At 42.7% G+C, this 24,682-nt stretch overlaps 1 protein-coding gene across 2 annotated transcripts; it reads left to right on the top strand.

The window, feature by feature from the left end:
* Positions 1–210: 210 nt before the first annotated feature.
* Positions 211–24,471, top strand: LOC126404728 (L-amino-acid oxidase-like). Of its 2 annotated transcripts, XM_050068121.1 has the most exons (8): positions 211–331; positions 1,595–1,821; positions 3,337–3,449; positions 4,429–4,630; positions 4,827–4,895; positions 5,762–5,898; positions 6,844–7,407; positions 22,802–24,471. In XM_050068121.1, exons 1-8 carry the CDS (start codon positions 301–303, stop codon positions 23,025–23,027), a joined length of 1,569 nt encoding a protein of 522 aa, XP_049924078.1. In that variant the 5' UTR covers positions 211–300; the 3' UTR covers positions 23,028–24,471. The 2 variants fall into 2 exon arrangements, with proteins under 2 accessions (XP_049924078.1, XP_049924077.1); XM_050068120.1 differs by lacking the exons at positions 211–331; positions 1,595–1,821; positions 3,337–3,449; ... (2 more) ...; positions 5,762–5,898; positions 6,844–7,407 and adding exons at positions 17,666–17,801; positions 19,382–19,605; positions 19,948–20,060; ... (1 more) ...; positions 20,693–20,761; positions 21,961–22,097 and having other exon boundaries at positions 22,238–24,471.
* The last annotated feature ends 211 nt before the right edge of the window (positions 24,472–24,682 follow it).

Below are 24,682 nucleotides of genomic sequence, written 5' to 3'. Positions count from 1 at the left end.
AATTAATATTTACAGAAAGAAGCATCACTGAAAGAAATGAAAGTAAATTATAATACTGATGTATTAAAAAAAATGGAAGTTGCACATCTTAATTTAAAAAATAGGATTTCCCTGTTGGGTATTAATGAAGTATATCTTCTTCTTAATTTGGATTCTGAGTGTTGTTGATGCGTGCACAGAAAGTGTAGACGAGCTAGAAGACGTTAGTTTGTCAGGTTTAAACATTTAGTTTCTCATATTTCTTTTTCTCTTCCTCACGTCATCAAAGACAAAAAGAAGACAAGCTTCCAAACGGATGAGATGGATCCACATGTGGTGAGATGGAACTTATGTGAGTAACATTGTGTTTTCCTTTACTTGTGTCTGAATAAATATTCTATAACTCCCCCAACAGGTGAGCTTTGTTTAAATCAGTGAACTGAAAGTGTGAACGTGGCTGTCAGTCTGCCCCTCTGACACGTTGGTGTTTAATCTGACTGACTGCTGGAGGTATGAAAGTGTCAGAGTTTAGTTTCACTTCTTTTGTGCTGTGCTTTTAAATATGTGATGTACGTGCAGATTTAGCTGCGGTCAGTTCCTTGATCTGTTTCCTTGTTTGTGGATTTGACTCACTGGAGAAATGAGCGCTGTGCAGCAGTTCTGCTGTTGAGCACCATGTTTTATGGTGTCAGTTTGATGGTCATGACTGCGTGATGAAATGAGGGCGGGGCGCTGTTTACTGGACTGTTTATTATCCAGACATTGGACTTGTCTGAAGGAAAACAGAGGCCTCTGTTGTTTGTCTCAGCATAGTAGAGAAGAAGAAGTCTGTATCCTCCCCTGTCAAGGTTGGGTCTGATGTTGTGATGCCTTGACTGCAGTTTTGACTGTGTCCACATCTGCATCACCTCAGTCTTTGCACTGAAGCTAACGATCAGGTGGGTGGTTTCTCCTCGTCTCTGATGAGTATTGTCTTTGATGGAAGGACCTTCACTATAACCATCCAAAACTACAGTTGCTTTGTCATAATGGCGCATGGTAAAGTCTGCGTATGACTGTGCAATGGCACCGTAACTGTCGCCCCTTTTCCATGCCGAGCGGTGAACCAGGGAGCCACCGTCAATGCATTTTCAAGAGCACAGTGTTAGTTTGTCTTCAGTTAGCAGCAGTGTTTGTGGGTCAGCTTCTCTTTTGTTTTTCCAGTGAATGAACTTCTGCTGGTACGTCCTCGCCGTCACACGTCCCCACAGGATCTCAATGCTGATTGGCTATTGTGGTGCAGATCAGTCCCTAATTCAGCGTATGACACAAGATCATCAAGATCATTTTGTGTAATTCACTTGCACATATAGTTTTATTGGCACCTGGTGTGGACACAAGTTTAGAAAGAAATGCTGAAGGACAGATTGCACTGAGTTGTAGAGGCTAGGTGAATAAAGGCCAGCGCAGACATGACGTCATGACTGTTTCATGTTTTGAAAAGTAACAAGTGTCGCCTCAACCTGACTCCAGCTCTAGTCTTCTTCTTTCTTGATTAAATATCCCAACATGAAGGAGAGCTAAAGATCTTTCACACTGAGTTAAATGCTGTGTTTTTCTCTCTGTGTGTTTCCAGTATCTGTCAGTGTGCTGCTGCTCACATTGTACCTCAGCAACACCACCACTGCTGTCAGCATGAAGGAACACCTGGTCGACTGTCTGAATGACACAGACTACCCTAAGCTGATGCACACTATCCAGAACGGCCTTCCACGAACACATAACTCTCATCATGTCGTCATCGTCGGAGCTGGCGTGGCTGGACTGACGGCTGCAAAGCTACTGCAAGACGCAGGACACAAGGTGCATGCAGCAGGGTGATACTTTAAAGCAGTGATGGCCAAATGAAGTGTCAAGGACCATTTTTTAGTTTTATTTTCAGAGCACATTAGATGGTGTTCTTGGTTTAAAGAAAAATGCTTCAGAAAAGTAAATTCAGTCTGTTTTCAGCCGTTTGTTGAACAGAGTGCAGCCATAGGCTGGATCTGACCATCACTACTTTAAAGCTCCTTTAATAGTTTTGTTGGCCACCAGGGGGCAGAAACATGTTGAAACAAGCTGACAGACATGCAGCCACCACATAACACAAGCTGGGTTTCCATCACCCTTAGAAATGTGCAACATCTAAACAGCGCAATAGAAAACAGGTAATGGAAACGCCTGAGTTTAGCAAAACCTCTCAAATATTGCTAAAAAGTTTTTACGCTCTCATGAGGTGGTTTTTCAGACGTGTCGATACAGATGTACGTCGCAAAAGTGTAATGGAAACACTTTTAGTGCATGAACACGTCACGTGACCCCACTACGTCACTGGACGGGTTCTTTTCCATCTGTATACCAAAACAAAATGACACGGTACGTGTGGACAGAGGAAACCGCTATCATCTGCTGCCTTCGTCTTTTGTTAAAAATGGTCACAGACATCCATTTTTTGACGAGAATTACGTAATCCCACGAGAGGGAGCTTTGCGAGACTCACGGCTTAGATGTCAAACACCTTTCAATGGAAACACCTGCAAGCTGCAATTGTACTTTATCGAAATTGTCGAAATATCGCAATTATTTGGCGCAAAAGTGTAATGGAAACACTTTTAGCGCATTAACACGTCACGTGACCCCACTACGTCACCGGATGGGTTCTTTTCCATCTGTATAACCAAAACAAAATGACACGTACGTGTGGACAGAGGAAACCGCTATCATCTGCTGCCTTCGTCTTTTGTTAAAAATGGTCACGGCAGCAGCAGTAGATGCAACCAAAACCACATTGCCAACATCAATAAGTTTAGGCAGTAGACTCTGGACGTCCTTTTTTTTTTTTTTACGAGAATTACGGCTTAGATGTCCAACACCTTTCAATGGAAACACCTGCAAGCCCCAATTGTTGAAATATCGCATTTATTTGGTGCAAAACTGTGATGGACACCCAGCTACATGCTCACCAGCTCATGCATGTGAATGTTACAGTGATTTCAGAATCAGAATCAGAAATACTTTATTTTGCATCAGTCTTATGTCTGGATAATTAGCATAATCACTTTCTCATAAAAGTCATAACTAGCAAGCAGTTTTAAGATGCTTCAGTAAAACTTGTAAAGTAGATGTTAAAACATGCACATATACAAATGTAGTGGACATTTAATGTGTTATTCTGTGGAGACATATTTGCACAGTAATCACACTCTGTGTTAGTTTAAACTGTCCCACCATGACACCAAACAATCTGTGTTCAGATTATAAACTATCACAAATCAGATCTTTTTAAAATCAGGAATCCGACACCTCTGCCTCAGTGCTTTATCTATCTGCTCTGACAAGGTCACCATATTAGAGGCTAGTGATCGTGTTGGAGGACGAGTGATGACCTACAGGGATGAAACAGACGGCTGGTATGCTGAACTGGGAGCCATGAGGATCCCAAGTTATCACCAGTGAGTAAGAGTGTGTCTTCAGTTTGCAATACACCAGTGTGTTAACTCGGATACTCGGGTAAATCAGGTGTCCGGTACAGGTAATGTACGTTTCAAGAGTGCGAGTATCATGTGAGTAAAATGTGTCAACAACTGTACTTGTGAGGAAAACACTCATTACTCACATAGTTTTCTAATAAATAATCAATATAGCAACTTCTGATCAACCCACTCTCAGCTAGTGACGGCCAAATGAAGCCTCATGAACAACTGTCTGTCTGTCTGTCTGTCTGTCTGTCTGTCTGTTTAGTTGGTGATTGTTGGAACAGTAGAAAGAGGAACTACAAAGGTTTTGGTGACTTTTATTTATTATCTTTTTGTTCTGTTGAGACTGAATGAAGTGCCAGAACATAGTGATGGCCAGATGAAGCTTCATGAACCACTGTCTTTATACTCTGAAGCCACTGGATGGCGCTGTCTGTTCAACAAAGGTCTGAAAGCACATTTCATTGTCATTCCTTCAGCCTTTATCTTTAAACCCAGAGCGCCATCTGGTGGAGTCAGAGAATAAAGAAAGTGGTTCATGAGGCTTCATTTGGCCGTCACTACTTTCAGGCCTTAAATAACATCTTCTGCCATTTTCAAGTTAGGTCCCACCCACCTCCTGGTTAGACGCCGCCCATTCAGAGCACAGACACTGATCCAGATAACATGGAGATGGCGTACTCACTCATTCCTAGTTTAGATGATCACAATAGCAGCAATTCCTAAAAGAAACTTGAGCATCACATCAACACAAAATCCAACACTCCTCGACAGGTGATATTTTGGGAGTGCACAGTGTGAAACTGTCTCGGTCACCAGTTCTGTAAAATCATAAGGTGATGTGTGGATGTGCCCAGTTTTCCAGTCGACTCACAAATGTCTCATTTGTTTTTACAAACATCTCAAAGTGTGTATAAGAATGCGACAGGCCATCAAGTGTCTCATTTCATCACAGTATCGTCCGCTGGTTTGCTCAAGAACTGGGAGTCAAACTAAACCCATTCATCATGGAGGACCTCAACACATATTACCTGGTCCATGGGCTGCTGAAAAGAACATACGCAGTGAAAGCAAATCCTGACATCCTGAAGTATAAACTGCGGAACAGCGAAAGAGGGAAGTCACCTGACCGACTGCTACAGCGAGCTCTGCAGAAGGTACCTCATGTTTCAGTACATGATCTGTTACTGGAGTGTCTGACACCAGTGTGAGCTGAAACACAATGAGCCAAACAGACAAAATATTCATCTAACTTATACAATGAAACATGTTATATATATGTATATATATGCTGGATGATGGGTGTGTGCTGAAGCACTACTGTAAATAACACCTGGCTGTAAATTTCTGCAGGTGAAAGATGAAGTGGAAGCACATGGCTGCAAAGCTGCGCTACGGAAGTACGACCACTATTCTGTGAAGGTAAATCACAACATGATGTGCACACACTGAAGTACACATTGAGTCTGAAACACACAAGTGTGTGCTGTGGAAACAAATGATGTGAATTCTAGAACAATTCAAGGTAAACGGACCTTCCCATACATGGTGCTGGCTGGACGCTGGTTGACGTGGCTACACAGCTCCCTGACCGTCAAACACTATGAGCATGGGTTAGGTGTTCAATCCTGCACTGGAAATGATCTATTGCAAATGTTGTAGCACTTCCTGTGTGCACTAGAGAGCGCACACTGAACAAGCATTATGTTGCTGGATGTCAAGTTTGACCTTCCTGTCAGTAACTGGCACTGTGACCAAGAGTCTACAGGATCACGCAGATGTCTTTAAGCTTTGACTCTTATAAAGGGCAGTCCAGTCACGTTATTACAACTTCCTGTTTCATGGGGGCACACGCAAAGAGTCGGGCTCATCATGACAATAACGTTGCATGAAAACTCAAGATCTTCACATCATAGCATCATGAAGGTCTTTGAATTTCCTTGACCTAATTTGAGATGAATCTGATTAACCTGCTAGAACGAGGTTGTGAAAGTAGAGAACCAGTAACTTGCTGTTGCCTGTAGGTGGAGCTGTGACCATGAGTCAGTATTGACATGTAGATGTCCTCGGGCCTGGACCCTTATCAAGAATGAGAAATGTGGTTCAGATTGGACAATGTACAGTTGAGTTTAAACAACTTCCTGTTTCATGGTGGAAGGCGAATCGTCAGAGGATCAAGATCAAACATCACAATAGCGTCCTAGCACTGTTTGTTGCTTGTGATATAATTATGTTTAAATGAAGGCTTGAACATTGACTGCAGAAAACATTTGTTTGTTGTTTTACAGGAGTATCTGAGAGAAGAAGGAGGCTTGAGTCCAGAGGCAGTGAGGATGATCGGAGACCTGCTTAATGAACAGAGCCTCATGCACCTGGCGCTGACTGAGATGATCTACATCCAGAGCGACGTCAGCGACACCACCACGTACGATTGTTTGATTTACGCATTTGTGCTTTTACATTTGTCCAAGAACATGTTAAGTTTTAGTTCAGGACCAAAGTTGGAACAAAATAGTTAGCACAAAGTGTCATCAGACCACATCTCATAGCAGAAGCTTTTAGACCTGTGACGGAGAAAAGATGCAATCAATCGTTGAATTAGGAAAAAGAACGCACACTTTTTAGACGCTTTCTCAGGTATTCAGGGTGTTGCACTTGTTTGTACATGTGAAAGCTGAAAGTTATGTGAACAATGATGAGAAGAAAAAGTTGAAACCTTATCTACTTCCTCATCTCTGCACAAATGAACAATCAGCGTTCTTGCCGCGTTGTCCGTAGACACAGAATTCCAACCTTTGGAAAAGTTTGGGTGGAGAAGGTTCGACCATCCAACATGCACTTTGTTTGCAGCATGCTGATGCCAAAAACTAAACTGAAAACATCTTTATAACTCTTCCTTATTTCCAGATAAACCACTCTAGCACACTTGCTACAGACACGTGCACAGACTTTGCACATTGGAGACTTGAGAGCAGCATTAAATGCTTCTGTTTTGGGACAAACTTGGTTTATAGACAGTTTTACTGCTTTGGTTTCTCTCAGTTTTTGCTATAACGCACTTCTTTGTTTATTTATTAATCTTTATTGAAGCAAAGGTTTGGCAGGAAGATCAGTCTTTAGCTTAGCTTGATTACAACAACCTGCTTTTTATGGCCTATTAGTCATGTCTGCCGAGAAGCAAAGAAAGCAGCTGGCAGTGATAAACTGGTTAAAGATGATATGTCATTGGCTCAGGGTGATTGGAACACCAATGGGTCAGATCTGATAAGTGTTTTATCAATCAGTGTTGTCATCACACAATACATACAAACATTCTGTCACATTTGTTCCCAATTCACTGAAGCTAAAATTGTGTCTTTGTGTTTTGAAGGTACGACGAAGTGACTGGTGGGTCTGATCTCCTGACCAATGCTTTTCTCACAGTCCTTGACGTCCCCATCTTCCTCAACTCCAAGGTCAAACGTATCAGCCAATCGGATAAAGGTGTGATTGTATCGTACCAGACAGACCACCAGTCCTCTTTGACAGACGTCTCTGCAGACATCGTCCTGGTAACAACTACAGCCAAGGCAGCCCTCTTCATCGACTTTGATCCACCTCTCTCCACTAGAAAGATGGAAGTCCTGAGAGGGGTCCACTACGAAAGCTCCACCAAAATCATCCTCACCTTCAGCAGGAAGTTTTGGGAAGATGACGGCATCCGAGGAGGAAAGAGCATCACTGACGGACCCTCTCGTTACATCTACTACCCCAGCCACAGTTTCCCGACCAATGAGACCATCGGCGTCCTCCTGGCCTCCTACACCTGGTCTGATGACTCCCTCCTCTTCCTAGGTGCCAGTGATGAAGACCTGAAAGAGCTGGCTCTGAGAGATTTGGCAAAGATCCACGGCGAGCACGTCAAATCTCTGTGCACAGGGGTGGTGGTGAAGAGGTGGAGCGATGATCCTTACAGCCTGGGCACCTTCGCTCTCTTCACACCTTACCAACATTTAGAGTACTCTAAGGAGCTGTTCAGACACGAAGGCAGGGTGCACTTTGCTGGTGAACACACGGCCTTCCCTCACGCCTGCGAAGGCAGGGTGCACTTTGCTGGTGAACACACGGCCTTCCCTCACGCCTGGATTGAGACCTCTATGAAGTCTGCCATCAGAGCTGCAGTCAACATTAACAAAGCGTCAGCTGGAGCTCAACACCGTGACGAACTGTAGAATCTTTAATCCAGCACTTTTTCTTGGTTGCTTCATGAGCACAGGTGCACAGAAACAACTTTATCTGTTCCTGTATCTGTTCAACCAACAAAACAATCTGTCTCTGTATCTGTATTCAGATATACAACTCAAATACACACACACAAGAAAATGATAATAATAACAAACATTTACAATGTCACTACTTTTTAAGCACTGACAAAGCAAAGCAAGTTTTGCTGACCGATAAAAGCGGTTACTCTCACTCTTTTACATGATTTGTTTTCTACTGTTCTCTTTAGATTTATACTATGAGGAAGAAGAAGCTAAATATATATTATATACAAAGTCCCAAACTACAAACTGTGTACACACACTGCTGTTCATAACTCAGTTTCATATTTGTTATTTATCTCATTTTCTAAAAATGTTTTAATCTATTAAATGTTTTTCACATTTTCCATTAATTTTCTTCATTATTCCATAAATTAATTTCTTTGACTCATATACATGTCTTTGTTTTGCACATGATCTAATCTTTGTTTTTGTTAACATGCAAGTTCGTCTTCGTTCATAATACATGCCTGCGTAGGAGTCGTCAAATACCATCACTTTGTTAGCGACTTCAGCATCAGACACCAACAGCGAAAGCTTCCATTCACGTTGTTATGACACACCAGCGGTTGGCCAGACAGACTGCGTCAGTTCATAACGTGACAGGGCGGCTCTGGTTGTGTCTGTTTGATGTTCTTCTGCACAGTGTCACTTTGAAATGCCACTTGTGATGACACAATGTGGAGCTGGAAAGTCCCTTTAGGGTAGGCGGGTGATGGATGGAAGGATTTCACCTTGGAGGCCAGTGTTCGCTTTCTGTGTGAATGTAGAGCCAAACCATAGTGTTTTTTGCTAAACCTAACCACATGCTTTTGTTGACGTCCCATCCCAGAACATCAAAAGCAGATGCTGAAGGATAGTAGTAGTAGTTTATTCGATCGCATATGCGCATGTGCAATCGGACACCCAAAGAACCACACACTAATAGATCGAAAAAGAGTAGGCTGAAGCTATCAAGCTTACGTATGCCGACCCTTCAAAGCTATTGAGCATTATCACCCCCAAAAAGTATTTTCATAGACCCTTTAAACCTTGATGTCATCAATACTTGCTTCAACCAGTGTATTTGGTTGAATCAATCTCTTTCCAAACACTATAAAGTTGGTCTTACTAATGTTTAGAGAGAGTTTGTTACAATCAAACCATAATTTCAGTTTAACCAATTCAACCGAGACATCGTGCAACAACTGGTTTAGATTCTGCCCAGTACAAACTATGCTAGTGTCGTCAGCAAAAATAACAAAATTTAACATACTAGAAACTTTACACGTCATTAATATGTAATATGAATAATTTTAGTCCCAATATTGATCCCTGTGGCACTCCACAGATTATATCTAGACATGTTGACCTGTGCTCACCTATTTGTACAAACTGTTGTGTTTTCAGTGTAGCTTTTGACTCAACTAAGCCCCGCCCCTCTGATGCCATACCGTTCCATATTGCATAGTGCTTATTTTCTATTGAATTAGTTAGTTCCTCCAATACTTCCATCAGTGCCACTGAAGTAGATCTGCTGGTTCTAAAGCCGTATTGGCTGTCTATAAGTAACTGATGCTTTTCAATAAAACTATCCAACCGGTCCACAAAGAGTTTCTCCAAGACTTTCAAAAAGTACCCAGTCTGAATGATAGATTGCAGATGTAAGTTAGAGGGTCAGCAATATTGCTTATAACTTTATTTATCAAAATCATATCGATCCCATTCCAGTCTAGAGATGTTTTGCTCTTGAATCTGTTCACTATGTCAATTATTTCATTTTTTGTAACTTCTCACAAAAAGAGGCTGGACTCTGGTGGTGGTGATGAGATGTGATGAAGAGGGAGCTGAGGCTTATGCAGCAGCTTGAGTGATGACTGTCTCTGACATCAGTCGATAGTATGTGAACCACTAATTTCTGTCGCAAGAACCAGTGCTCAGAGTGCTCCTCTGCAATAAAGAGGTGATACTGCACATTACTGTGAGCTTTGTCGCCCTCTGCTGGCGACTTGTAGGCATTACCGTTACATTAAATAGAGCTCTGTGGTTTTCAAACCTGCCACTCATAACTTATCACACTTTGCTGGAAACTTCTGACAAAACTTTTCTGCCGTAAATGACCAGTTAAGGGACACAAAGCTTTATGTGCTGCATGAGTCAGGAGTCACTCAGTCAGTATCACACACCAGTAAAACACACTGATATCTGCCAATGAACTAAATCCACAAAAACCAAGGCACAGGAAATGGCTCCCATTAAGATATCTTTTATTTTAGTGTATGTAGCATACACACCTGGACAAATGGTACACAGAGAGAGAAAGTGCTGGCAAGGGACACAATAAGAAACCAATCTGTTATTAAAGAGTTGTGCTCAAAACAAAATTTTGAAATCTGTAGGCCCAAATCTACAGTGTGCCCCTGGACTACTTAATTTAGGTCACCTGTAGTAACAGTAGTACAAGCAGCAGCTGTCATTATTAACAATATTGAAGAAGAACGCACATAAAAAAGCACGAGTAACAATGAAGCAATAAATTAAACACAAAATACCAACAGATATATTCATCAAAGACCTGCAGGCTGAAGCATGATGCCCACTCAGCGGTTGGCCCTCTCAGCCCTGCTGGGCTTGGTTGTCTTTTTCCAGTTTGTTTTCAGGATCCTGGAGAAGGTGTCCAGTGAGTACCTATCACTATGTTCTGGCACTTCATTCACTCTCAACAGGAAAAAAAATAGTAAATAAAAGTCACGAAAACCTTTGTAGTTCCTCTTTCTACTGCTCAACAATCACCAACTAAATACAACTTCAAAATAAAACCCCTTATTTGCTGAGTAAGATGTAAAAATATGGCCGATGTTGAGGTTAGCGTCTCCCTGGTTCCCTCGTCAAAAGGCCAGTGGGATTTTTCTATTGGCTTCTGGCTCACTGCAGAAAATAATCTCTGTGACAGATGAACATACTGACAGGTTTTGTCCACCAAGATAATCTTCACTAACTGACACCACGTTATGACTTTTTGGAGCCTAATTGCAATTTCCAGAAGTAAGAAGCTAACGTTAGGCTATGAACGACCTACACCACGGTCACATGACTTAACGTCTCCACCACAATGAGGCTGTAAATTCATGTTGGCTGTGATGACGTTCTGAAGTCTCATTTAGCCACTTGTTAGATTTTTTCAGACACAGAAAGGTTTCTAAATTCACAAGCCTCAGACATCGAACCAAAAACCCACCGACTTTTGACGAGGTTACCGGGCGTGGTAAAATACCAACTCATTTCTGGGTTTTAAGACTCGTTCTTCTATTTCCCCTCAGCAGCTCTCCTTCTCCGGATACAGGAACAAAATAAAATGACAAAAATCACACATGAAAGAATTTCTCTCACTTGTATACACTCATTCCTCTTTAAGTTCATTCCGGTCTTTCTGCGCATGCTCGTTTCCTTGCCCTTCTGGCGCCATGACGTATATAGCGCGCATAGCAACGGGCTGAGATAGAGCAGTCGGACTCGTTGCACTCACCGGTTTCCATTCGCCACAGCACGGTCTTCTACCTCCCTTCTTCGACCTTCTACCTCCCTTCTCCTCCTCAACAGATGAAGCATTAGCAGAACAAGGTTGTTGTCGTACTGCTGCTTCAAGAATATAAGCAAAACAAACCCCAAAAAGGCACTAAGAACGGCGTCGTCAAGCATCTTGTTATCCGGAGTGAGGACTACAGTGTTTTCTTCCGTTAAACGTAAACACATAACATCCGCCCCGCCCCCTATCCAATCAGAAACCTTCCCTGCCCCAAACCTTGTGCAGACCCAAATAAAGGTGTAAATTACCTGGAAAGACTTTAATTCATGATGATTTCATTCAGATTTATTTCATTCAGAATGAGAAGCCATCATGTAACCGCACCCAGTGTTTGCTTTCAGCAACTCAGGTTCTGGAGGGTCCCAGCTGACTGTATCCTCATCTATTATGCAACCCTTTCACTCCTACGCTGAGGCTGTACAAAAACAAAACAGGAACAAACTCAAAGTTCCAAAAGGTTCTCACCTGATTATCTGCTTAATATATGTTTGCAACCTTTAAAAAAAACAAACAAAACACTCTTTTTAATTTTGCAAAGTGAACGACCAACCCGTTTCTAACCTGAAGTCGTCAAATACCACTGCTTTGTCAGTGATGACGGCGTCAGACACCAACGCCAAAAGGTCTCTGACGCCGCCGTATGATATGACGCAGGACAGCATCAGTTAGAAACAAACCGGTAACAACATCATACTGTATAAGGAGCTGGAAAGTCCCAATAGGATGGGTTGGCGGGTTCGTGGATAGGTCCAACAAACCCTGGACTTTCATCTGGGAAGCCGCTGTTTGCTTCCGTATGAATGTAGAGCCAAACCATGATGGTTTTTTTCTAAAGGTAACCATGTGCTTTTGTTGACGTCCCGTGCACACACTGAAGGTTACCTAGCGTGTAACATGTAGATGCAAAAGTCCACTGATACAGTGGTGATGTGTGACAACTCGGGATGAGAGCGTGTTGGAACTACACTTTCCACATAAGATTTTGTGCACATTATTCAAACAGTTTTAGAATCGACTCCATTGCAACATTTTAATTAAAGCGTGCATGTTAATTAATGGTTGGTTGACTGGCAATAATCTGATTTTGCACATAAAAAATGAAAACTTGTCATCTCAAATGAGAGAATCTGTAAAGTCAAATTAGTCGGTTCTGCTCATGAGTTATTTAATTGAGCAGTTTTCCTGCTCGGTGTAGAAACAGCAGAGGTAAAACCAAACTGCTGGGCAGTGTGAACCACAATCCAGATATCAGAATCGCACAACTTTCAGTGTGTCTCAGCAGTAGTGAGTTGTTCAGAGCGATACAAACAAGGCATCCTACAAACGAAAGCCACAGCACTGCCGTTATGGCTGCGATGGTGTGGAAAGCCCTCTGCTTTGATTGATCCACCTGCTTCCTGTCCCTGCCCACCTCCCCTGGCCCAGGACGAAGCAGCACACAGAGGACACGAAGGCTGCAGAAAGACACCACCACTAAAGAGAAGACCAGTAAGCAGAAATGTGAGACGTAGAGAAAATTTCTGTGAACAGTTACACCACTCCACACCAAGCTCAGCAGCCAAACACATCCAATGCTGATATTTCGTGTCTTGATCCCACCTGACTGCCTCAGCCCCATGTAGGTGACGGGGTGGACGACAGCCAGGTATCTCTCCACACAGGTCAGCATGTGAAAACATGTCTGTCTAGGGAAAGCCATAGAAGACAGATAAGCCCCCACAATCCCCACCACAGAGACTTCAGTGTAGATGCCACAAAAGGTGACTGTGCACCCGAATGCATAGATCAGCTCAGTCGCAGCCATGTGGTAGGTGAAGATGTCGGAGTGGCTGGTTGTTGAGAAGGAGCGCTGCTGCCGCCATCGTTGGTGACCCAGGTAGAGGACGAGGATGGAGAGAGGGAGGAGGAGGATCTTTGTGGCGGCGAAGGCAATAGAGATGTACAATCCAGTTGAGACGTCCATGCAGTACATGGAGGAGGAAGAGGCGTTGACCAACATATCAGTTTGCATTGTATTGCTTCAGTGGAGAAAAGAGAGATGAGAGGAACATAAATAAATTAACAGAGACAAAAAGACAAGATTCTCCTTCATTTCAAAGCTGACTGAAGGGATTCAGAACTACAGCGCACTGCACAGATTGTGTCCATAGCCCCAGCAAATACATTTGTTTTAATATTGTGGATTATTTATTAGCATGTGTGACTCCATGCTGAGCCTAACCTTCACTAGCTGAGCACAGCTAACCTGCCGAAATGTTCCCATTGTGACTCATCTGAAGGCTTTCATGTGTAAAAGTAGGCAGCTCATTGATGCTCACATTCTCTTTGGAATGAGAAAATTGAAATGGAAAATGGAAATTAATGAAAAATGATTAATTTATTATGAAAAAGTCTTGAGGTGAGGTTTTGTTTTAATGTTAATGTTTGTGTAGTAGCAGAAAAATCGCCTGCTCTAACAAAACAAAATGATTTGTTGCCTTAACATGAAGAGTTTCTTGTTAGAAGACAATAATTTGGTAGAATAGAAAATGTTGTTTCAAAGAGTTTCATGCAAGAAAGACTGGAAGTCCATTTCCACCCGATTAAGAAAAACAAAGACATGTTAGGATTGACAAAAAAATAAAAATCTAGCCACAGCAAGTTAAAATAATGACGACATACATCACTGAAGTGATTCTCTTCATAAAATTAAACTTCATTAAAATAAAAATGGTGATGGTAAATGATGATTTTTAGAAACCTGGACAATGTTGAATGATCTCAGTGGACAAACAATCATTTTATGATATTAAATAAAAATCACTGTGTAACTGAAGAACACCCACCTTGTCAGCTGTGTTTGTGTCAGATCTTTCTGCTGCACGTCCACACTCACTGACTGCTCGTCACGAGTGTGTGAGTCTAATATTAATTAATGCTTGTGTGTATGAAAGGCACCGATATGTCACAGTGATAGCAGCAGGACTTTATTTGCATGTTGTCAAACAAATGATAGATTTCATGTCACTCTGCTCTAAATCGCGGCAGGCAAATGTTCTTTTCACATGATTCTCCCACAGTGAGGTGAGAGCGCAGGGTCACCATCAATTGATGGACTATTAAATAAAACCAAAACACTGGACATTTGAATCACTCGTGGTATCAAGTCCGTCATGTCTGACAGGATTCAAATGACCTGCAAACAAAGACTGGTGTTTATTCAAATGACATGGTGTCACGTCTCCCTGAGGCTCAGTTGTGCCTTTCCCTTTGGGCGTGTCAGTGTTGGTGGTTGTTTGAATGTCATGCAGTATTACCACTGAAATTTAAACCGTTGCTCAATGTTTTGGGAAACCTGTCTGGTGTGAAAATGAAATGGTGTCATGCCTGGTAGCCTCTGTGTGCACAGTTTGATCTCTATCACAGATTTGATGTTGTAATCTAATCTAATCTCTCATTTCTTCATTAATACATTTCATTGAAGTTGCATGCATGGTGTCGGAAGTCATGGGGGACCCTTGCCTTCCTCTGGTCCATGGTATCAGAGGAAGGTCCCGTCATAAGATGGCCACTGGACATCAGGGTAGCTCCTCAACAGGCCCACTGAATTGTTCAGGGGAGAAAGCATTAGGACAGGCAGGCAGTGGACTTTGGATCAGGGAAGGCAGGCTGCAGGCTAATCATCCCGATGCAAACAGAGCAGAGTGTAGGCTGGTGGCTGGCATGCTGGGGTTCAGGATGAAACCTCAGTGGCCGTGAAGAAGGCTGAAGACTAGGCGGTTCAAGGTGAAGGCTGGAGGCTAGCAGGCTCAAGTACAAGCTGAAAGCTAGCAGACAGAGGTGCAGGCTGACATGTAGCAGGCCGTGGTCCCAGCTGAAGGCAAGTAGATGGAGATGCAAGCTGAAGGCTAGAAAGTCAGGGTGCAGGCTGGAGGCTAGAAAGTCAGGGTGCAGACCGGAGGCTAGAAAGTCAGGGTGCAGGCTGAAGGCTAGAAAGTCAGGGTGCAGGCTGGAGGCTAGAAAGTCAGGGTGCAGGCCGGAGGCTAGAAAGTCAGGGTGCAGGCCGGAGGCTAGAAAGTCAGGGTGCAGGCTGAAGGCTAGAAAGTCAGGGTGCAGGGTGGAGGCTAGGATGCCAGATTGTAGGTTCAATGCTGGCCAGTGGCGATGCAGAGGAGGTTGGAGCGATGTAAGGGTTCTTTAAAAATTCACTTAACAACTCGGCCAACCAAGACTCTGAAAACAGTATCTGGTGCGCCCATGGCAGGGCTGCATCCTTCTTCACAGCACGTGGTTTGGCAGCAGTGATGAGGATGTGAACGCTGCACTGTCTGCGGTCTGATAAAGCAGGGATCTCCCTGTTCGACAGCACCGAGAATCTTCCTGAGCAGAGTCCCTCAGATAAATTATACTGTATGAGTCTTTCATTTATCTTGAAGGACCTCTGAGAGTGCAAACACCAAGGAAGCATAGGAGAGAACTTTCAAAATATTAATGGCTACAGTTTCCATGTTTCCCTGGTCCAAAGCAGTGTGAACAAGGAGTCGACACGATGAATGTTATCGTGACACATAGAAGCTATATAATAGCTTATAGTAACGGACAGAACATAAAGCTGTGTGTGTGTGTGTGTGTGTGTGTGTGTGCACATGCTTGCATGTATGAGTGTGTGTTGTTTTGAAAGGTTATCATCACTTCTATTATTATTCCCACGCCTCCCTGAGGATCAGTTGTGCCTTTCCCTTTAGGCGTGTCAGTGTTGGTTGTTTTGTTGTCTTACAGTAATATATTACCACTGAAACGTCTCAAACTGTTGCTCCGTGTTTTGGCAACCCTGTGTGGTGTGAAACACCAACCAGTTGGTGCAAGCACACATTTTCCAGAGAAAAGCAGCAGGTCATTGTCGCTCAGGGCTCTCTAAATAATTAACATTACTGCCATCAACGAAAACAGAGCTTCATATGTGTGTGTGTGTGTGTGTGTGTGTTTGTACAGTATGTGTGTACTGCATAGATATCATATACAGTAGACACCTCGTTGACGGCTTCTGCCTCTTTCAGCGATGCGTCAGCGTCGCCGCCATCTTGGGGAGGTCACGGCTGGCTGGCTAGTACTGCTGTGTATGGAGATAAGTCTTCAGCAAACTCGACGTGCTCACTCAAAAGTCTCAAAGTGTAATTGGGTGCCGGTCCACAAAATTACAGCAAAGCAGACAAACCCGACAGCACTCACTAATAAGTATAGCTACTGTTTAATATAGTGTATTGAACAGCAGCAGTCGAATGGACGCGTTTCAGCTCATAGCTGTCCTCAGCGTCAAATGCTGAGGAATGCTCCAGCCTGCACCCTGGCCTCCTAGTCTCCAGCATTCCTCCTTCCAGTAGCCACAGGAATGAGTCATCTATGATTATATATAGGCCTATCTATGGATTCTAGTGGCTGTTATAGATGCTGTGTTTGGATGAACATGCATTTTACTGCCGCAGGTGTTTAAGGTCGCAGCTTTGCAGCCTCAGTGAAGATGTTTGTTTTGCTATCACCCAGTGTTTCTCAGAAAACATTTTAAGATATTGCTCAATACTTAGTGAAACTGCTGCAGACCAGTAAACAAGTTGGTGCCAGCACACATTTTCCTGAGAAAACCAACAGCCACTGTTATCAGCAGCCGTTTGTATGAGGACTTTCCCTGATGTGGTGCCCAACCTTAGAAAAGTCCCTTTTTCCTATCACTGAGTCAGCTGATTGCCCTGTGTGCAAACTGTGCATTTCCTGTGAAAACAGAAGTGTATTTTGAAAACAGGCAATGCATGTAACAGACTGAAGTTGATACGGCGTCCCAGAACGTCAACAACCAACACACCCAGGGTACCTTGGATGTCATATGTGGACGTGGAAAGTCCATGACCAAACGTGGACATGTGACGAGGTCACAGTGAGGACGTGTTGTAGCAACCAGTGCCTAGCATTATTACTACCATCAATAAAAAACAGCAGAGGTTGTAGCAGTGTTACATCTGTCTGTGTGTGTGTGTGTGTGTGTGTGTGTGTGTGTGTGTGTGTGTGTGTGTATACATGTGTATGTGTGTGTATGAGGCTGCAGGTGTCGAGTGTTACTTCACAAATATTCTAAGGTATTGCACAATACCTACTGTTGTGAAACAGGAAACTAGTTTAACTAGTTCACAAACTTTCCTGAGAAATGAATTAGCTTTAATGACATTTTGACGCCTGAGGGAGGCACCTGATAAAACGACAAAACAACATAAAAGCCGCAGTGATCCTTTAATCACACCTTTAAAGACAGAGACATTTCCTCCTAAAAACAGTCAGCCTGCCTTCCTGACCTGAGTGATCACTACACAGAGACGGACGCCATGACGGAAAACCTGCCAGCTTGGGAAACCAAGCCTGAGACCACCAGAGACAGAAAGAAGACGAGCTTCCAGACTGAGATGGATCCACACGTGGTGACTTGGAAATTATGTGAGTATTGTTTTCCTTTAGGAACAGTAGCGTCTAAATCAGTCTTTAATAAGTCTCACTGGCTCCTGCTCCTGTTGGTGAGACAGGCACTAGAAACACTGGCCAGACATAGAAAATCAAAAACACCAGTCCACTTCACATTGTGGATCCTACTGAAGAAAGGCTTATCTTTATCTTTACTGGAAGATTCACACATTTGGTGCAACTTTCATTTATAGACTAGAGAACAGGTTTTTTTTTTTTTTTTTTACGGTAACGTTTTTTTTAACGCTCAGCTCACCTGGGGGAGCAACTGTGTCTGAGGCAGCCGCTGCTGCCCGGATCATGGTATAACACTGAAGTGATTTGGAGTTATTGTTTGTAACTGAGGGCCAGCAGTGTGAGAGATGTGTCTCCATGGGTGAAGTCACACACACACACACACACACACACACCATAACACACCCTAACACACACACACATACACACATTCAGGACTTAAAACATTTGAAAGCTTTTGTGTAGCATTTTTTTAAGTCTTGTTTTCCCTACTAAAAACTAGAAACTCCATCCAACCTGACAATGTGTCACATATTCCAGATGTTATGGGCATTATTCAACTTTTAAATCCAGGACTTTAAGTTTATCAATATGTTTTCAAAAAATATGAAATATTCCACATCTTTCATGCAGAATGGGTTTGACACTGCTGCTGCTGCTATTACCACTACTTCTGTTGCTACTCAAACTACGACTAATGCAACTTTAACTAATATTATTCAACTGCGACTTTTGCTACTTCTATTACAGCGATGCTCAGCATTTATTATTTCAGCCTTTTCAGTTTATTTTAACCGTTGACAGAAACTGCATGGAGACTGTCAGAGACACTGGACTGATGGGTGGAGTCATACAACCACAGGGGGTGACTATTTAATCTGCAATTTCCTATGACCTGTATCCCAAACACACACCATGTGAAACTGTACATGGGCAACTGTGCACTCAGTGGGTATGGACTAGTATATATGTACATATATATATATATATATATATAAATTACATATATATATTTAAGAAGCCTTGTAAATATATTTTGGTCTATCTTTTGATATTGTATTGTATTTTGTGCTTCATTAATTTATATATATATTTGGTATTGTATGAGGACTTTCCCTGATGTGGTGCCCAACCTTAGAAAAGACCCCTTTCCTATCATTGAGTCAGCTGATGACCCCTGACTAACTGACGTATTTTATGCATACTCATAATATATGTAATGTTTAACAACAACAGTTAATTAGCCTAGTTTAACCTCAGTAGTGAACACAATACCTGCAGGAAGTTTGGGTTAAACCAGTGATTATTTCCTGTGAATTAAACATCAGAAACAAGTTTTCTTCATTTACACAACTTTGTCTGTACCATGTAGTCTTTTTAAATATTTGTTACAATCATAGATTACATAGCTTCTGTTATTGTTATGGTTCAGTGTTTCCTTCTCCCTCATTCTGCTCTTCTGTTTTAACTGTGTTTTTTCCTACGTTCAGCTTCCACCTTTTGTACTTTCCCGTTGGACTAAACCGTTTATTTGTTTCCAGTTGCTGTCGGTGTGCTGCTCCTCACTCTGTACTCCAGCCACACTGCTGCTCTCAGCCTGGAAGACACTCTGGCTGACTGTCTGAATGACACCGACTACAAGCAGCTGAAGCACACTATTAAGAACGGCCTTCCAAAAACCAGTACACCACAACACGTTGTCATTGTCGGAGCTGGCATGGCCGGACTGACGGCTGCCATGCTGCTGCAGGACGCAGGACACAAGGTACATGCAGCAGGTTCATATGCTACACGTTAATATAAAAACCAAGGCACAATAAAAACATGTTCTGTGCTGTCAAAGACTTTTTGGAGCTGAAGCCAGCAGATAAACTCGCTGGGAAGCTCCAGGGAAAGAAATGAGCTGCAGGGCGTCACTCGCCTCCCCCTTTACCCAGTAACCATGTTAGTTTGTCATCATTTATAACAGGCAAAGCAGCTTTATTTGAATATCACGTTTCATACAGCAGGGTAATTCAAAGTGCTTCACAGAGCAATACAATATAAAACATAATTAAGGATACAGATTTACAACAAAAGACTCTGTGTGTCTATCTGCTCTGACAAGGTCACCATATTAGAGGCTAGTGATCGTGTTGGAGGACGAGTGATTACCCACAGGAATGAAGAAGAGGGCTGGTATGTTGAACTGGGAGCCATGAGGATCCCAAGTCATCACCAGTGAGTTTATGGGATTTTTTTCAGTCGAGCATTTACATATAAATACATGCATGCAGCCCTCTGCCATCACAGACTGACATGACTGTGTAGAAGGAATGTTAATGCAGCTTTTTATGGTGCTGATACATTTCAGGCCTGCAAACTATTACCACACTGCTACCACCACTACTCTTCTTTATGACTTAAATCAAATCTCAAATAGCTGTCTGTGTGTGTCACCAGTAAATGTCAGTCATGACACTTTACTTGCTGTAACTCTGCCACCATCACCTCCTCTGTCCACAGCATCCTCCACTGGCTTATTAAGAAGCTGGGGCTCAAGCTCAATACATTCAGGATGGTTGACGAGAACACCTTTTACTATGTCAATGGGATTCTGAAGAAGACGAGCACAGTGCAAAATCACCCTGATGATCTGAATTATGATGTGTGGCCCAGTGAGAAAGGAAAGTCAGCTGACCAACTGCTACAGTTTGCTTTGCAGAAGGTACGTTAGACTTCCACTGGTTTGCTTTTTGCGTCCAGCTTGGCCATACAGTCGAGTTACACATTGGTGGTTCATCAGAGCTCAGTTTTAAATACTTGTTATAACACCATCTGCTCCATGGAAGTGACTTTTCCTTTCTTTGCAGGTAAAAGATGATGTGGAGGCTTATGGCTGCTGGGCTGCACTGATAAAATATGACCGTTACTCTGTACAGGTAAAACACAATGTGATGTCATGAAATGTAAAAACTGATAATAATAATAATAATAATAATAATAATGATAATACATTTTATTTGGAGCTGCCTTTCACGTCACCCAAGGTCACCTTACAGAGCGTAGAGGATAAAAGACATTGTTAAAACAAAACATCAACGTAAAAACAAGTGTAGTGCACAGTGTCCAGTTAGAGTGAATATGTCAGTTTGAACAGGTGGGTTTTGAGTTGGGATTTGAATGATGTGAAGGAGTCTGACTGTCTTCTGTGTGTGTGTGTGTGTGTGTGGGGGGGGGGGGATGGGTTCCAGAGTCTGGGTGCCGAGCAGCTGAAGGCTCGGGCACCCATGGTACTGAGGCGTGAGGTGGGGATGGTGAGGAGTCCAGNGATGATTTCGGAACGGACTTCGGAACAATGAGTTTAATATGGTCGGAACAATGGGATGTCGAACCAGTGGGCTGTCGAACCGATGGGCAGTTCCCGTTAAAGCAACGTTAAAGCAACTGAAGTGAGAAAGCAGGCTACTAGAATTCACCAGAGCAGTACAGAGACGCTGTCACAGAAACACCGGAAATGACACAACTCGCTTACCGCACCGTCACCTGAGTCCTTTGTTTTGCAGAATCATGCAATGTGACCGCTAAAAGTAAAAATCATTGAATTAAGAAAAAGTGTTGGACAAACTTCAGATAAGAGAACCCAGAAAAGTGTCCCATGTCCTGTTATTTCAAATGTCCATATATTGTCCTCACTTAACTGTAAATCTAAATATTATACAGTCTAAATACAAATATCTGGAATTGGTTGAGCGATCTGTACAGAGAAAACAAGGAACCACCTCCATATGGTCAAAGATATACGTGCCTTTATCTGCGTGTTCAGTTGCACATGATGTCTGCCCCGCATCACCTGTGTCTGTTTGGTGTGTTGGTTGTGCACATCCTCAGACATTAAGTTAAGTTTTCTGGTGTGCCCTCCAGTGTAGAATTTAGGCAGCATGTGAATAATTCTGTTCATGGCGCAGCTGATTGTCGACACAAAGGCGTGGTTAAAAAGCAAGTTTATCTCCAGACTAAGTTTCCATGAGTCTCTGATTCCTGATGTTTTTGGAATCTTCACAACAAAAAAACATTTCATATCAAAGCTGTCTTTCTGAGTCACCCTGAAGGCATGACATAGACTTTGTTTATTTAACAGGATTTTCTGAAGGAACAAAGTACTCTGAGTTCAGAGGCAGTGAGGATGATCGGAGACCTGCTTAACGAGCAGAGCCTTATGTACACAGCACTGACTGAGATGCTCTACGACCAGACTGATGTCAATGATCACACTCGGTGAGGCTCTACACTCCACACTGTCAACATCACACATGGGGATGTAAATAAATGACTGAATACATGAACCTGATGTCTACAGGTTCCCATTCTGCATCAGAATCTCAATGAGAGTATCTGTTTGTCTCTTTGTTTTTAAGGTACACAGAAGTGACTGGGGGGACGGACCTTATCCCCAATGCTCTTCTTAAGCTCCTTAATGATTGCGACATTCACCTCAACTCTGAGGTGAACCGCATCAGGCACTCAGATGAAGGTGTGATTGTAACGTACCGGACAGGCCCACAGTCTATTACTGTCCTTCCTGCCGACGTCGTCCTGGTAACAACCACAGCCAAGGCAGCTCTCTTTATCGACTTTGTTCCACCTCTCTCCATCCCAAAAAGGTTGGCACTGAGGTCGGTCCACTACGACAGCTCCACTAAAATCGTCCTCACCTTCAGCAGGAAGTTTTGGGAAGATAACGACATCCGAGGAGGAAAGAGCATCACTGACGGGCCGTCTCGTTTTATCTACTACCCCAGCCACAGCTTCCCGACCAACGATACCATCGGCGTCCTCCTGGCCTCCTACACCTGGTCTGATGACTCCCTCCTCTTCCTAGGTGCCAGTGATGAAGACCTGAAAGAGCTGGCTCTGAGAGATTTGGCAAAGATCCACGGCGAGCACGTCAAGTCTCTGTGCACAGGTGTGGTGGTGAAGAGGTGGAGCGATGATCCTTACAGCCTGGGCGCCTTCGCTATCTTCACACCTTACCAACATTTGGAGTTACCCAGGGAGCTGTTCAGACACGAAGGCAGGGTGCACTTTGCTGGTGAACACACGGCCTTCCCTCACGCCTGGATTGAGACATCTATGAAATCTGCCATCAGAGCTGCAGTCAACATTAACAAAGCGTCAGCTGGAACTCAACACCGTGACGAACTGTAGGGTCTTCAATCTGCTTTCAAGGGCAGGTAGTACTACAGTACTAATAAAATGGTTGTGTCAAAAGCTAGCAGAGCTCAGAGAGGAAAGAGGTGAAAAATTACGACACTTTTGCTTGGTGGTTGTTTTGCTTGCTTCAGGATTGAGATTCATAGTGATTCTCTTTCTGACATGCAGTTCTTATCAGGCTGCTCTCCTGCACTGATCCTATGTATCCCTACCAAAACTAATGCAGCAGAACTCATATATATCTCACATAATCAGGAAGGCTGCGACCCCATGATCAATGCGCTGATGAGTATAAAGAAGTAAGTAATATAAAGAGTGAAAGTCCATTAAAGGAGGCAGGTTTGGGTGGTGGATTGGTCAAACAAACATAGGACTTTTCCCCAAGAGGCCGGGGTTTGGAACCGTATGAAAACAAGTGAACTTTGATTTATCTTTGGGAACCTCGTCACCATGTTTGTCTAACCCTAACCCTCCTAAACGTAACCTGTGTAACTTTACTGTCCTAAACCTAAAACCTACTTTAGTTAAGCTTCGTAAATGTAAGACATACCTTAACTTTCCTAACCAACGTAACTTTAATTAAACCAATCCTATCTAATTTTACTTTGCTAAAGGTAACCTATGTAAAATCACTTCCCTAAACTTCACGTTAAGTAGCTACCTAACATGATGACACCCAATTTCCCAACCAAACCTACATATCTTTATTTTTGCAAAAGTAACCTACGTAGCTTTACTTCACTGAACATAACCTTTGATAACGTTACCTGCCTAAACCTATCCCACGTAACTTTACGTGTAATGTGATGACACCCAACCGTTTGTTTTCCTAAAGCAAACCTACACAGCTTTACTTTTATAAAACTAACCTATGTAACTTTCCCTCCCCAAACCTAACCTGTAAAACTGTACTTTCCTAAGTGTAACCTATGTAGCTTCACGTTCCTAAACCAAACCTACCTAACTTTACGTTAAGTACAAAAATATGCCCACCATGTTTCTTTTCATAAACCTAACCTGCAGAACTTTATGTTTACTACATAACTTTACGTTAAGTACATGAAATGATGATGCTTTGTGTGGGGTGCTAATTTGTAAGCTATCATATAACCTGTTGTATGTGCATTTTTATATCATACAAATCTTTGTATAAGGATACGTTGCTCTAATTCGCATGAAACTGGTGGATTATTGGCAGTGAGAAAATGGTTTGATTTTACTCTGCAAAAGTATAATCACATTTATAACGACATTGTTATCTTGGCTAACCTTGTTTTTGGATGTGGGAGTTTTTTGTTAGTTTGTTGGTGATGGGTTTTTGGATTTTAAGGATTTCAGATTTAGTTTTAATGTTGAATGCTGTGTGCTCCTTTGAGTTTTCTCCCCTCTAACATCTGGGGACCATGTTGGACATAAATTGTTTCCCATAACCATGTTATCCTTTGGATTTGTTTCTGTATCTGATAATCCATAAATAAAATCATTCAACCAATCAAAGGAATCCATCATTTATGCAAGCGTTTGCAGTGAATGTGTCTGATAACAATCCACAGTATGTGCACCACAAATCTTCCTCCAACCTTGATGTTGGAGGATGATACAGCTTTGTTGTTTTCAGACCTGACCTTCATAAGTTATTGTACAGACAA

This window comes from Epinephelus moara, chromosome 17, assembly GCF_006386435.1.
Source record: "Epinephelus moara isolate mb chromosome 17, YSFRI_EMoa_1.0, whole genome shotgun sequence".
In the NCBI taxonomy this organism is placed as follows: Eukaryota; Metazoa; Chordata; class Actinopteri; order Perciformes; family Serranidae; genus Epinephelus; species Epinephelus moara.
Note: the sequence above shows the minus strand (reverse complement) of the source record. Positions and strands in the feature narration are given on the sequence as shown.